At 42.5% G+C, this 13,779-nt stretch overlaps 1 protein-coding gene across 3 annotated transcripts in view; it reads left to right on the top strand.

Annotated features, from left to right (window-relative positions):
• wnt5b (wingless-type MMTV integration site family, member 5b) overlaps positions 1–13,779 on the top strand; it is a 73,855-nt gene that overhangs the window by 57,034 nt on the left and 3,042 nt on the right. For 2 of the 3 annotated variants that reach the window (XM_079335132.1, XM_079335131.1), the window contains 4 exons: positions 3,460–3,632; positions 4,601–4,688; positions 4,905–5,064; positions 8,563–8,855. In XM_079335132.1, the coding sequence (XP_079191258.1) occupies positions 3,517–3,632; positions 4,601–4,688; positions 4,905–5,064; positions 8,563–8,855 (657 nt within the window). In that variant the 5' untranslated portion in view covers positions 3,460–3,516. Of the gene's footprint in view, positions 1–1,869; positions 2,183–3,459; positions 3,633–4,600; positions 4,689–4,904; positions 5,065–8,562; positions 8,856–13,779 lie in introns of those variants that run through there. The other variant, XM_079335130.1, reaches the window with a different exon arrangement.

Genomic DNA, 13,779 nt, shown 5'->3' with positions numbered 1-13,779 from the left:
TTCCCTGCAGGAAAAGGGAAGGCTCGCTGTAACTCTGCCACTGTGGGCCATAAAAAAAAAAAAAAAAAAAAAAAAGTGAGGGAGGCTGCTGTTAATCCAGAGAGGAGCTGCCGACTTTCTCAGGCGTTGCTCCCTGTTGCACGGCTATTGCTCATATCCTCTGGGGACAAGTCCTCTCTCGCTCGCTCGCTCGCTCTCTCTCTCTCTCTCTCTCTCTCTCTCTCTCTGTGTGTATCCATTACTTGGACACTCCCTCTCTCTTTTACTCTCTCTCTGTTTGCCCTCCCACCTCCTTTCTTTCCTTCATCTCACTTGCTCAAACTTTTGTCTCTGTGCCTTCATCCGTCCCTCGCAGTTTCCCCCCTCTCGTTCCCTGCAGAGTGTTGTGTGGCTGAACTGCTCCTCCTGGTGTTCAAACAGGCACAGCACAAGCTACTTCAGAGAACATCAGCATTTCAGAATCTCCTCGATATGAATTAGAATGAGCTGTTGTCCTACAAGAAAGATTCACTGTTTTTATCTGCTTAATCCTCAAAAGACAAAAACAATTCATTTAAATATCTCAAAGAAAATACAGATCATCAGAAACTATGTGTACATACATCATCCATAAAAAAAGAAGTTTGAAATCAAGACTGTTAAACACTGGACCTTAAGGATCAGATACAGTTTGCTTGTTCAGGTGTAATATTCAGCAGGTGGTGCTGCTGTCAGGTACATCATGAATGTTTTACACCAAGGCCGAAGCTGATTGGTCTTTGTAATGAATCACTGCTGTTTCCCAGCCTCTCATTACGTTCAGTGCTTCAACAGCAGCGATTTGACAGGTCACTGACTGGGAAGTGAGACGTGCATGCGTGACGGAAGAATTAAAAAGTTGTCCTGAAACCTTCATTGTTGAAATTTTAACACTTAAGTACTGATGCTGGTTTCTTAAATGTTGTTTTAAAGAAAGGAGTCTGCAATGAATACTTCAATAAGGTACAAAGTTCGTCTTTTTGGAGACTTGCAAGATGCCATAATCAACGTTATATCTGAAGGGATACATTGAAGAAGAGCTCAGATCCATCACTGCATTAAAAGAACCCTAAAGGCCAACACATTATGTATTACAAGTGATAGCACACAATGTGCAGAAAATGCCCCCTGTTGTTGTTATATATTGAATTAAGACAATTCTTTAGCAGAATTTACCCATTGCTGCTGATCAAAGTGGTGTAATTGTGTAAATGTTTTAACCACAAGAAAGTAGCATATTTCTCTGTTTCAATGATAGAAACTTTGACTTTATGACTTTAGGATGCAATGATGGGTGGAAATGTGCAATCGTGAAGTAGCAGAATAACAGTAAACTTGTAAAACACCACGATTAGAACTATTTAAATTGCCTATTATCATACCAGATCCCTAAACTGATAGTTCTCATTATGCTGAATCTGATAGGCTACTTGAGGTTGGCGTTAAAACAAATCACTGTCTGTGTTTTAACAGAAGAGGGCGCTGCTGCTGTTGTCTTCTCAGTATCCAGAGTGAGTAACTCCAGTCAAACAAGTTGCATAAGCCAGTGGGGGGAAAAATGAAGAAAAAAAGCCAACCGTATCCGAAATCAAATCCTTCTATTCAGTCTGATATTCGCTGAGGGATCGGTTGAACCAGTTGCAGCTATGTTTTATATTCTAATGATCTCTCTGTTGCCTAATATGTAGCTCATTGTTTTACTGTTGATTCACTCGCTCAACCTGACTTTGACCCAACACCCGCCCTCTGTAGAATCACATGTATATTGAAGTCAGCCGGTTAGATCACTTCACAGAACTCTGTATGAGTGTGCGTGCACGTGCGCGCGAGCGCGAGCGAGCGCAGGGGGACTTTTAGGGCTCCCAGGAGATGAAAGGTGTTCAGGCCCCTTCGGCAGAACATTATTGCGGGTCTATTATCATGCAGAGACGAGTGACATCCGACTCTACAAGACGAGAAACACCCACGGAAATCCGATGAAGACGAGTTTGAGGGGAATTCTGATGAGAAGACTAAAAGTACCACGTGAAAAACTTTTGGACTTGAAACAGCGTAAACTGTCACGCGGAAACATTTTTCCAGCTATAAGGAGGGGTTTAAGCATAAAAGATGCATGAAAAACGAGCGTGTTATTCTCTGCAGGTTCACCTTCGTCTTTGGCCGGGTAATACATTGAAGACACGCCTCTTCTTTACTCCGGGACCCCTGACCGTCTGTCTGTCTGTGTGTGCGCGCTCGTGCGTTTGCGTGCGTGCGTGCGTGTCTGTGTGTATGGTACATATGTGTGGGAGGAGGTGGTGTTTTGCCTTTTATTTTCGCAGACCAAAGAAGCAGGGATTAGACGATTTTGAGGCATTCACCTTTTGGTCAAACAAATCATTCACTTCAGCTAATAAAAGGAATTCGACGCGCGTAAATCTCTTGGAACTCTGGTTTCTCTTCCTTGCACCTTGTGATCATTTCTATTTGAACTTTCTTCTTGAAAACATCCCTCTTTCCAAAATGTTACAACTGAGGGGAATTAATAAGCAAATTATTAATTCAAATAAAGATAATAAATTAAGACAAACAAAACTATGCACTAATTTAAATGTGTTTGTGTGCAAATAAACATTTCACGGATTACTGATTAGCTAGACATAATTACTTACTTTTTATCCCATTATTTTAAACGCAACTTCACAGGTGCTTATGTTCTTGGCCCAGCAATGAGCGCTTTTGGTGGACCCTCTGCCACGCACATACGCGCGCTTTGTATGTATGTAAGGGAAGGGGGGGGGGGGGGGGGTTATGGGTTGGGGGCTTTCTGAGGTGAAGTGGGGGTGAGAAGAGGAGGAGTAAAGACTAAAGAGAAAGAGGGAGATGTGGAGTGGTCGTGAGGGGATAGGAGAGGAAGAGTCGCTTTGCTGCTCAATTAGCGTTTTAATCTCCTTGTTAATCTTTCCCCAAGACAACAGCAGGACAAACCTTTCTACATAGTTGCTTTCTTGTATTCATTTATTTTTTTTATGCAAGAGAAGGCAGACATCGCTATGCGCTTTGCGTAAAACCAAAACAAACCAAACCATTTTACGCACGAAGTTTTACCACTAATCTTGATCCACTGTTGTATCAGGAAGCTTAAGAAAATGCTGCGGTTGTTTCAGTCATCTGATCCACGGCGAATCTAACTGATGATTTAAAACTCTAACCTCTTTTGTGACGTTTTCGTGGCTTTTTTGTTTTTATCGTCTTAAAAACAAAAATAAACAGGAAAGGGGAGTGTGAAAGACAAGTGGACTGAACAGTGTGGCAGAAGTGGTTGAAAACACTGCACGCCCGTTTGTTGGGCTCGAACCTGCCCATACTTGTTTTTTTTGTTTTTTTTTGCGTCCTGACCCAAAGACCCATCAGCAGGAACGAGTCGAAGGCCGCCTGATTTTCTGCCCCATGTTTTCACAGCAGAGCACTTTCTCCAGCTCTTACACCGTCGGCTGTGCGGCAGCGACGCGGCGGAACATGGACACCAGGCCTGTCCGGAGAAGGAGAACCGGTGTGGTTCGACATCTGTTGCTGGCAGCCGCCTTCCTTGCCTGCAGCTCCCAAATCCTGCTTGCGGATGCCAACTCGTGGTGGTGAGTAAATTAATGGTATCTGGTGGGATTTTTAATTTTATTTTTTTTAGGGAGAAACCATTTTTGGATTGAGTGTTTCATGGTATAGCATTTTAAATGCGTGTCCCAGTTATTCTGTATACTTTAATTGCTGTTGATAAGATGAAAAACAGAAGGGGGGGAAATAAACCAAAGAATTCTAGTTGCATTCTCTATGTGTTTTTGGGGGGTGATGTATGCTCCAGCCAGTGTGCTAGAGCCCAAACAGTGAGAGGAACAAATGTGAGGGCTCTGTCACAATATTTACCCTGGCTGAGCCCCAAATGGCACTGCATGGCTGCCTGCTGCTGTGCTGATAGGACCCTTCAATTAGCAAAACGTGTTCTCTGCTCCGACTAAGATTCGAGATGCAATGCAATTTAAGTTAAGTGCAAGTTTGCCGGTTATCTTTTGTCGTTGGATTGTTGACATTTACAATTTCTCTTTGGCCATGCACTCTAATCGAATGCAACCTGTAGACAACAGACCTGTTGCGTGCACCATACTGAGATTGTAGAAAAGCATCGAAGCATGTGTTAATGCCAATAACACAGAACTGATATTCCTATAGCTTTTCAGAATTATAACCGTCTGATCTTTCGTTTCTTATTGGACCTTTTTGGCAACCATGAAAGGACACAGATTGCCATGTTGTGTTTTTAAAGTAAATTTGACTCAAAGTGTTTAAATTAAAGTTCCCTGCAGGGTAGTAAAGGGGAAAGGGGAAAGACAATATCGTTTTCTGGCACTGATGAACACCAGAGGAGTCCATGTATCTGCACTTTATAGGCCAGTTGTACTAATAAACTTGTGTCTGAACTCTGTCCTCCGCAGAGAGACAGAGTTGTAGATCTCAGAAAACCCTGCCTGTGCCATTTCTCTTTGAGCTGTACAGATAGCTTGAGTTTATTGGTTTTAAATGTAGGCTCATTATGGTCTCTGTCTCTCAGGTCACTAGCTTTGACCCCAATCCAGCGGCCAGAGATGTACATCATCGGAGCTCAGCCTCTCTGCAGCCAGCTGTCTGGTCTCTCTCAGGTAACTTTCTTTGTCTTACTACATTTTGCATGAACAACATCAGTCATAGTAAAAAAATAAGATTAGGAATTAGTTCGTACAAGTAGCAGTGTTTCACCTCTGATACTGAGGAAGTAGTAAAAGAAGAGGAATTTCCCCAAAGCAGATGTTTAAGTATCAACACATAAACAGGCTTATCTTTGCTAATCTCCCCCTGTGATGCTCTGCACTATGCAGGGTCAGAGAAAGCTGTGCCAGCTGTACCAGGACCACATGATCTACATCGGAGACGGAGCCAAGACTGGTATCAAAGAGTGCCAGTTCCAGTTCAGACAGCGAAGGTGGAACTGCAGTACGGTGGACAACACGTCTGTGTTTGGACGAGTCATGCAGATTGGTGAGTTGACTTTTAGAAGAGAAATGCAAGAAGACAAATCTGTTGGCGTTTCCTTGAAAGTCGTGTCGATTCATTCGAGAGAGATGGAAAGCTCCACTTTTATTAAACTTGTTTTTTTTCTTTTGCCACCAAATGTTTTATTTATTAGTCACTGCTTGTCATTTATAGGACTGATACACACAAGCAGCAAAGCAGTGATGTTATCAAACATGGCTCAAAAGTGACTCTAAACATTTTTTGACAGGGGTGAGATTGCATGCAAAGTGGTGACAGCTGTGTTTTGCTGTCAGCTATTTTGAAATGTAAAACAAGCAATGACAGATAATCTGCAGTCTTTACGAGATGTTGGAGTCAAGACGCAATGGACCTGCTCCTTAATTATCTTATTATAGCTGCTATAATGATTTTTAACAGGGAGTGTTTTTGCAGGTAATGCTGAGCTGAGTGTTGAATGTTTGACCGGCAGAAGGGTTCATTTGAGGTCAGACAGTCATAGGCTGGAATAACAATACGGTGTGCCGCATATCATTGTTAAGACAGGAATATGAGTTGAACGGTAGGTTGGTAGAGACACTAGCAGGCCAAAAGACTAAACAGGTCATACAGCCTGAGGGTCAGGGCAAAAACAGACAAACACACTAGGTTTTGGACAAAGTTGTGAAAGAGCCAGATGGTAAACATTGTTGTAAAGGCACACCAATCCAAATTATGCAACCATTTTTTGTATTAAAGACTAAGACTACAGTATCAATTGGCTTTGATCCGGAGACTTATTAAGAAATGTCACAGTGTTAGTTTATCAGGCCAACATAACATTCATTAATAGCCCTTGCAAGAATTCAGACGTCTTTCTTCAGGCAAGGCTACTGACAAATCAATTGTATTTTCTGTGGATCCAAGTAGGCTGGCCCACAACTGCAATATTTATGGTCTAAGTTCAACATTTACATTTCAGTACAGAGCTTAATATTTAGTGTATTTATTGATAGTTATGCTGCTTATTATTTTTTTAAAGTAACCAAGTGGATTTGTAAAGGTTCCCATAAGAAAGTTTACCATGATACTCTACCACTTTTTACTGTACCTGAGCCTAGATTGAGATTATTTTATGTCGTAAAACACACAAAATAGCTCAAAATATTTTTTTTGACTCAAATTAAAATATATAACTATTATAAAATATATATTTGGAACATCTAGGCATCAGTTTTAACAAAGTGTGACCTATAAAAGTAGATTTCCTGGATTTGTAAATGCTAATTTTGCTCGAAAGGTAAAGCCAGGTAAACGTGTGCTTTGCGCAGGCGCAGTGAGACGAGTAACTTTTGACGAACACGTGGAAGCTACGCAGGAAAATAACAACCTCAAAAACTAGACAATCATGAGCCCAAAGCCCATTTTAGGCAGTATTTCAGCAAAGAACTACAAGTAGCCGCTCAGACCCGGGATCAGTTTCATGTGTGTCTAATTCCCAGCAGGCGATGTGGGAAAGCTCCCATCAACAAGTACGTGTCAAATCCGCTGCGGGCAGCCAGACGAGGTGTTTGCAGCCTCTCTCTGGCGGCCTATTGACAGTCGCTCTATCTCCAGGTTTATACCGAGGTGTTAGCGGCTCCATTGTCTTGCGGCTCCTTCTTTTGAAATGCGACGATGAGCTGACATGGAGCCGGCAGATCCGGACCTGCTATTTGAAGTCTGGGCTCCGCAGCCTCATAAAGCACCCGGCCTCTCCTCTGTCTCTTTATGCTGCTGCATAATGTGAGCGAGCATCCTGACTGACGGGGACTCTGCTCCTAAAAACCTGAAAGAGGAGATCACGCCTCAAGTTTGTATGCATACCTGCCTGTCTGGCTGCCTGCCGGTGTTTATTCCAGACTAAACTAAATAATTATATAATATAGTTTACTATAGGCTACAAACTAAATAACTTACTGAAATAGTGTGCTTATTAGCTAAAGATGTCCTTATTATCTTGACATCATGTAATGGAACAGTGTGCAACAACATATATCTTTCTTTTTCTTCTTCTTGCATTTATAAGCATAATAGTTTCCTTGCCTATTTGCTACAGTTGCATGACGTTAATTGATCATTTGTCATGTTGTGCATGTTTTAAAGGGAATTATTTAACTAGATGTAACAAAACGATTAGAAAAATTAAACAATGTACCTGTAGATACGATCAAACTATAGCTTGTTTTTGGTTGCTGGTCACACAGAGAGAAAGTCCCCCCAAAAAATGACAAAAATATGGAGCTGTTTAAAATGAGCGCTTTAAAAAGTTACTTTAAGTTTCATTGTAAAATACAGTTATCTACAAAGTCATTAAACTCATCACAGAGGGCTAACATCCATATAGAGTAATAAATATCTCGCAGAATATGTTAATTGTGGAATTCCACCTAATAAAAGGCCCATCCGAGTGAGACTGTCTTTATGGATGTATTCTTGGCTCAAAATACCGAAAGGCCCGTCGCTGTTCTCATGTAAATGTTCAGTTTCAGAGCACTTAACGTCCTACCTGTCAGGCCATCTTTTGTCTTTGTATCTTTTGTTTCTCCCCCCCCCCTCTGAATGGTTTGTGTATTAATGCAGAGAACAGTCATGCAGCTTGTGGTGTGTATTCAACAACGTAGGATGGTGCCACACGCTGCTTGAAATCATTAATATGAACCAGGCGGTTGAACTGAGAAGAGATTTTTTTTTTTTTCTGTTGTAAAACTGTCCCCAACTTTCTAAATTGATCCTGAAGGTGTTTGCAGTGGGACAGTGAAACAGCATGTGAACATTTGGAAGTTAAGATTGGTTTCTTACCTTTCGTGTTGTGCAGATTTTTATTTATATGTCCAACAGAGTTTTAGAAAAACATGTCGCTGAGACTTTTTTATTTAGTAAGAACCAAATCTTCTCAAAACACGTTGCTTTCTACATTGTGTACATTACAAATTATATCCATTCACTTCCAGGAAGATGTAGATGTCAAAGACATGTATCACAAAATGAAGTTATCATTAAGCTGGAATGGCCTCGACATTTTTCTTTCATTATCTGGGATCCTGAAATCCCTCTTTAACATACTGGTTGACTGGCCAGCACCAAGACAGGTTCACCCTAAAGGGGGGAAACTGATATGTTTACCTCATTAAATGCAGCACGCATATTATGGATGACTGAGCTGGTATTTAAAGTTGTTGAGTTTAACCAGGTACTGAGTCAAAGCCTAAAATCACATCTATTGTCCATTGTTGGGTCAAGTGGGTGTGGGGCTGTTTGCTGTGTGTGTTTGGGTGAGGGTAGTGGTGGGGGGGTGTTAACCTGAGCAGTTGGCCATGTTTCCTGTCAGTGAACACACATTTACTGCAGCCATTAATAACAAAACACATCGATGAAATCGTATGCATGACGCATTGCTCGATTCATGTTTAACAATGGTTGTTTCCTGCAGCGAGTTTCACCTGAAATAATCAAATGAAATGCGTGAATCCATCTGTCCGCCAGGCTCCAGGGAAACCGCCTTTACGTACTCCATCAGCGCTGCCGGGGTGGTCAACGCCATCAGCAGGGCGTGCCGTGAAGGAGAGCTCTCCACCTGCGGCTGTAGTCGGTCCGCTCGACCCCGCGACCTGCCACGCGATTGGCTGTGGGGAGGCTGTGGCGACAACGTGCACTATGGCTACCGATTCGCCCGAGAGTTCGTGGACGCCCGAGAGAGGGAGAAGAATTACCCAAAAGGCTCTGCTGAGCACGCGCGCACTCTGATGAACCTTCAGAACAACGAAGCAGGGAGACAGGTACAGTACACTTGACTGTGGTGTCTTAAAACTTAACATAGTATTAGATCTAGCGCCGAGAGTCCTTTTAAGGAAAACAGCGAGTGTGTTCAGTCTTCTTCATGTCTCAATATATGTGTGTGTGTGTGTGTGTGTGTGCAAGCAATGTGTTCTCTATGTGAGGCGAGGTGGCCCCTGATTGCCCAGCCTGGCAGTATTTGCGAGCGGGCGTGTGTGTAAGTTATTTATTGGGAGGTTCCAAACGGCATAACTGCTAACGCCCTTGGAGTCTGGCTAGGTCGCTAGGTCAGTGCGCATTCCAGTGTTGTAACCCACACACACACACACACACACACACACACACACACACACACACACACACACACACACACACACACACACACAGATCCGTGCACATCGAAGGTCAAACACACATACAAATGCAGCAACACAATAGACAGTGCCAGGCTTCAGTTGGATGGGTGAATGAATTATAGATGCATGGATCCAGTGTTTAAGGGTTGCTGAGATGGCCTGTTTGCCATTAAGCAATTCCAATGTTTTAACTTGTGTGAAAATATATATATTAAACTGCATGTTACAAACCTTTGATAGACCTGCAGGTAAAATGACACACAGATCTACACACATGTAATGTAACAGATCAGTGATTAGTATGTTGTTGATGGGTTTTTTGGGGGGGTTTTTGGTGCTTTTTGTCCCTCTGCGGATGCCATACAGCCAAAAGTAGGAAAAGCCAGCTTTTATAATTGAGCTGAAGTTTTTGGGAAATGCTGTTTTCCCTGAATAAAATTCAAAATGCATTTAAAAGAAACCTTAGACAGAGCCGTATGTTAGTTAACACACACATGCATACACACCTTGCTCGTAAAAGCTCCATTTGCCCGTGCTGTTACATACTTGATTAGAAGTGTGTGTTTATCTTCAGTTAGAGGGGCTTTGTTCAGACGGAGACGGTGTGTGTGTGTGTGTGTGTGTGTGTGTGTGTGTGTGTGTGTGTGTGTGTGTGTGTGTGTGTGTGTGTGTGTGTGTGTGTGTGTGTGTGTGTGTGTGTGTGTGTGTGTGTGTGTGTGTGTGTGTGTGTGTGTGTGTCCATTTGATTTGTGTGAGAGACAGTGAGCCTGGTTCTGTGCATTTGTATCAGGGCTCAAAGGTCAGGGTCTGGTTAGGTTGTGTTTCTGCTGATGGTCCCATTGGGGCTGTAGGAGAGTAAGAGAGAGGCAGATCTACAGCTTTTTTTATTCACAGGCACACACACAAACGCACACCGTCTTTCCGTAACTCACACTCTCCTCTGAATGACTTTTCCACCTCTCTCCTGTTTGATCCCGGCTTTTCTTTGTCGCCTGTCCGTCCGAACGGAAGAGAGGAGAGCGATGAAAAGGAGGAGAGCGAACTGGAGGAAGACGGTTTCTCTCTTCCTCTGTATCCCCTCTCCTCGCTTTCTTTCGGCGGACACGCCAGTTCGTCCTAAGCAGGATTTGTCTCGCTTGGTTGCACGGGGCAAACCGCAGGGCTTTTGTGGAGGTGACAGGGGCGTGCCGCTCGTTGTTTTGCGTGTGTGTGCGCGCGCGCGCGTGTGTGTGTGTGCTCAGCTTCATTTGACTTGTGTGTTAGGCGGATAACGTGGTCGTCTGTGTGTGTACAAGCGTCTGGAGACAGAGACGCAGGGTGAGGGATGGACCTCGGTCACAGTCCCGCGACTCTGAAAGACCTTACCCACACACACGCACACGCACACACACACACACACACACACTTTTACACAAGAGTACACAGCCACCCAGGTCCAATGTCTCTGCCGAACACAAATCAAGCGAAGCAGGGCTCGTCACCAACACAACACATTCCCACTTTAAAGACAGCAACAGGCCCCCTCTTCTCTGAACACACAGGGGACTTTCACATTCATCACCGACCGCTTTGTTGTTTGTCGAAGTAAGAGCCAGAATCACCCTTTGATACGTCTGCAAGCACAAATGCATGTTTTGTAGATTCTGCACATCAGCACTTGTTTCCAAAGCTACACATCATCGTTTATTACACCTAAATAGTGCTCGTGCTATTTGTTTTCATAGTGTTGTTTGTTATAGTTAGAATTGTTGTCTTAGCATTGTAAAAAAAGAAGCATTTTTTTCAGCAGCCCTCCTCTCTCCACCCTTTAGTCCAATTCTGCAAGCATAAGGCTGGAGCTGTGTCTATTATCTCAGGATTTATGATCACAAATTGGCCTTAAAACCACAAATCAGATACCTCGCACGCAAAATGTTTCAGACAGAAAAAAGGAAGAAACTTAAGGAGAGAAACAGAGGAGGGATACGGTCTGCAGTAGATTAACAAGGGAAGAAATACTTCAACTTCAGCACGGGGAACAGTGTGTGCAATAGATGTCTTCAAAGTTAGTTTCTCTTCATTTGCAGTGTTCATGATCCCACAGGTACCAAACTCAAGCTGCTCGACTGGGCAAAAGTGAGACTTGGGTTGTTTGAAGTAGGCAAAAAAAAAAAAAAAAACCCTTTTTAACAATGAGTTTTTAATTTTACTAGCAAGAACATCGAGCAGGAAAATGAGTTCCTTCACCTGGCTCTCTTTGGTTTTGACAAAGGGTGGGCTATTTTCTCCATTTCTGCCTCATTCTAACACACACACACACACACACACACACACACACACACACACACACACACACACGGCCCCTAAACCCTAACCCTGACTGAGCAGCAGCTATTGTGCCTGACACAGAGACCGTGTCTGCTCCACGGTTCACTAACCATGTGTATGAGTGTGTATTTTTGTGTGTTGTCACACACAGACCCACCAAATAGCTCAGCATGATGCTTAATACACACACACACACACACACACACACACACCATTTGTAATTATTATAGCACAGGACTTGTTCCCACATAGTTTGATTCCCTCTTATACTTCAAAAAGTGTGTGCCCTGGGATACAAAATAGTTGTCTTGTTTTCTGATAACCACGTTTCTAACCTCTCATAAACCCCACAGTGGGTGATCTGTGTAAACACAGAGGCTTGTAAAACCGCAAGGAGTCATAAAATTTAGCATTTCCTGCTGGTGTTGTCAAATGAAACTAATCCTTTAACTCTCATTAGTTTGTCACCCACTCTGAAAAATTTAATGTTGCAGAAAATAAGAGTTTGTCCGTTCAGTTTCCAACTTTTGTGAAATCAAGAAATCATCTTGAAACAAACCACGCCAGAAAAAGGCTTCTACCTTCACAAGATGTCATTGTCCCTGCTCTCCGTGTCTGTTGGAGGGGGTCACGGGGGTCGAGACACAGGATTGGAGGGTGCCGAGTGCTATGCCTGCTGGGTAGTAAAGTAGAGGATTGGGGAGCAGGAGGTGGGAGGTGGGGGTCGGGGTTGTGTTTGGGATGCAGGGGTTAACAGAGGTGAGAAGGTAATTGAGATCAGGCCGAGAGGAGACGGAGCGGTGGGTTTCATTTGTGTGAGGGGAACTTAGGAATCAGGAATAACTGACTCAGCAAGTACAGCGTGTTAATGTGAGGGACTTTGTCTCTGTGGCTTCACATACAATGTAAATGAGTGACGGGAAATATAGTGTCCTTCATGTGTTCATAGTGTTATTGAAGATGAATGGGTGAAGAGCTCCCCCTAAAGGTCTCCTCTGCAAGGATAATAAATATTGTGTCAACTGTTCTAACTTATCAAACCCTTGTGGTAAATAAGCTGATGAAGTTTGGACCAAGCCAGACAAGCTCAAACATGAAGCATGAAGAAGCAGGGTCAGTTTTGCTTAACCAGCTGTTTAGAGATAAAATATGTTTAATGTTCGATCAAGTTAGGTTTTTAAATGATGGCGGGATTTGTCAGAAAAGTACATTCTTAATTCATGCCCCACACTCCCTCCTACAAAGACTTAAATAGTTTAAATTTGGCTCTTTTTCATTAAAAATTGAAATATGGATCTACTCTGTGAAATCTATGAAAGGACAGTGTTTCTATAGCGACTGATTGTGCAGCCTAAACAACATATATTATGTATTTATATTCTTTAACATTAGCTCTATATAGGAGCACTGTGGGAAACTGGATTTACAACATCTTTAGCCATTTCCTCTGTTTATCAGAAACCCTTCCATTCCTAGTCTGTTTGTTTTAGTTTGGTGAAGAAGTATTAACAGCCGTGTGCTGTACTTTTCTTTGTTTTTCTTTGCTTTGTATTTTACCCTTTTGTTGGTCTTTTTTACCGCATGTTTTTACTGAAGGGGGTTTTAGACTCGCACACAACGGTGACAGATGAGTGGAAACAGGAATTTTCTGAAATGTATCGCTGTATTGAGTTAATTTTGGGGAAAGGTCCCTGAGGAAGTGTAGCAGTGCATTAATGAGTATAGATCTGGAACATGTGGATAGAGAGCCTACATGGATATCTCCTTCAGCAGCAGTTATTCCTTTTTTTTCCTCATTTTATTCAGCAGCAGTAGTGAAAGAATTATGCTGAGTGTGACAGTTTCAACACTAATCATTTAATATGTTTTAATTCAACTGAAGTGAACCAGATCACATCAATTCCCCCCAGTTCAAGGACACACGGCTAGGCTAGGCTAGTTATCTTTTAGCACAGCGTTTGCTATTATCATAACTCAAAATGAGAAGTGGTTCCTCCCCCTCCCATATTTTTTTGCACATGTAGGTAACTAAATAACTTATTTGTGCATCAAATGTGACGTGTTTTTATCAATCAAAAAGAGACTTAATAACAACTGTACATTTAACTAGAGCTTGGGATAGCTAACTCCCCAATTTGTTTAGTTTTTTGTAGCCTAGCAGTCTGTTTGGTTGCTGTCTGTTGAATTTTCTATCCTTTTTTTTTTTTTAATGAAAAAAATACTATTTTTGTTGCATAATGTGTAACCGTTATTTTATTATAGT

Source organism: Symphodus melops (genome assembly GCF_947650265.1).
Source record: "Symphodus melops genome assembly, chromosome: 22".
Classification (NCBI taxonomy): Eukaryota; Metazoa; Chordata; class Actinopteri; order Labriformes; family Labridae; genus Symphodus; species Symphodus melops.
Note: the sequence above shows the minus strand (reverse complement) of the source record. Positions and strands in the feature narration are given on the sequence as shown.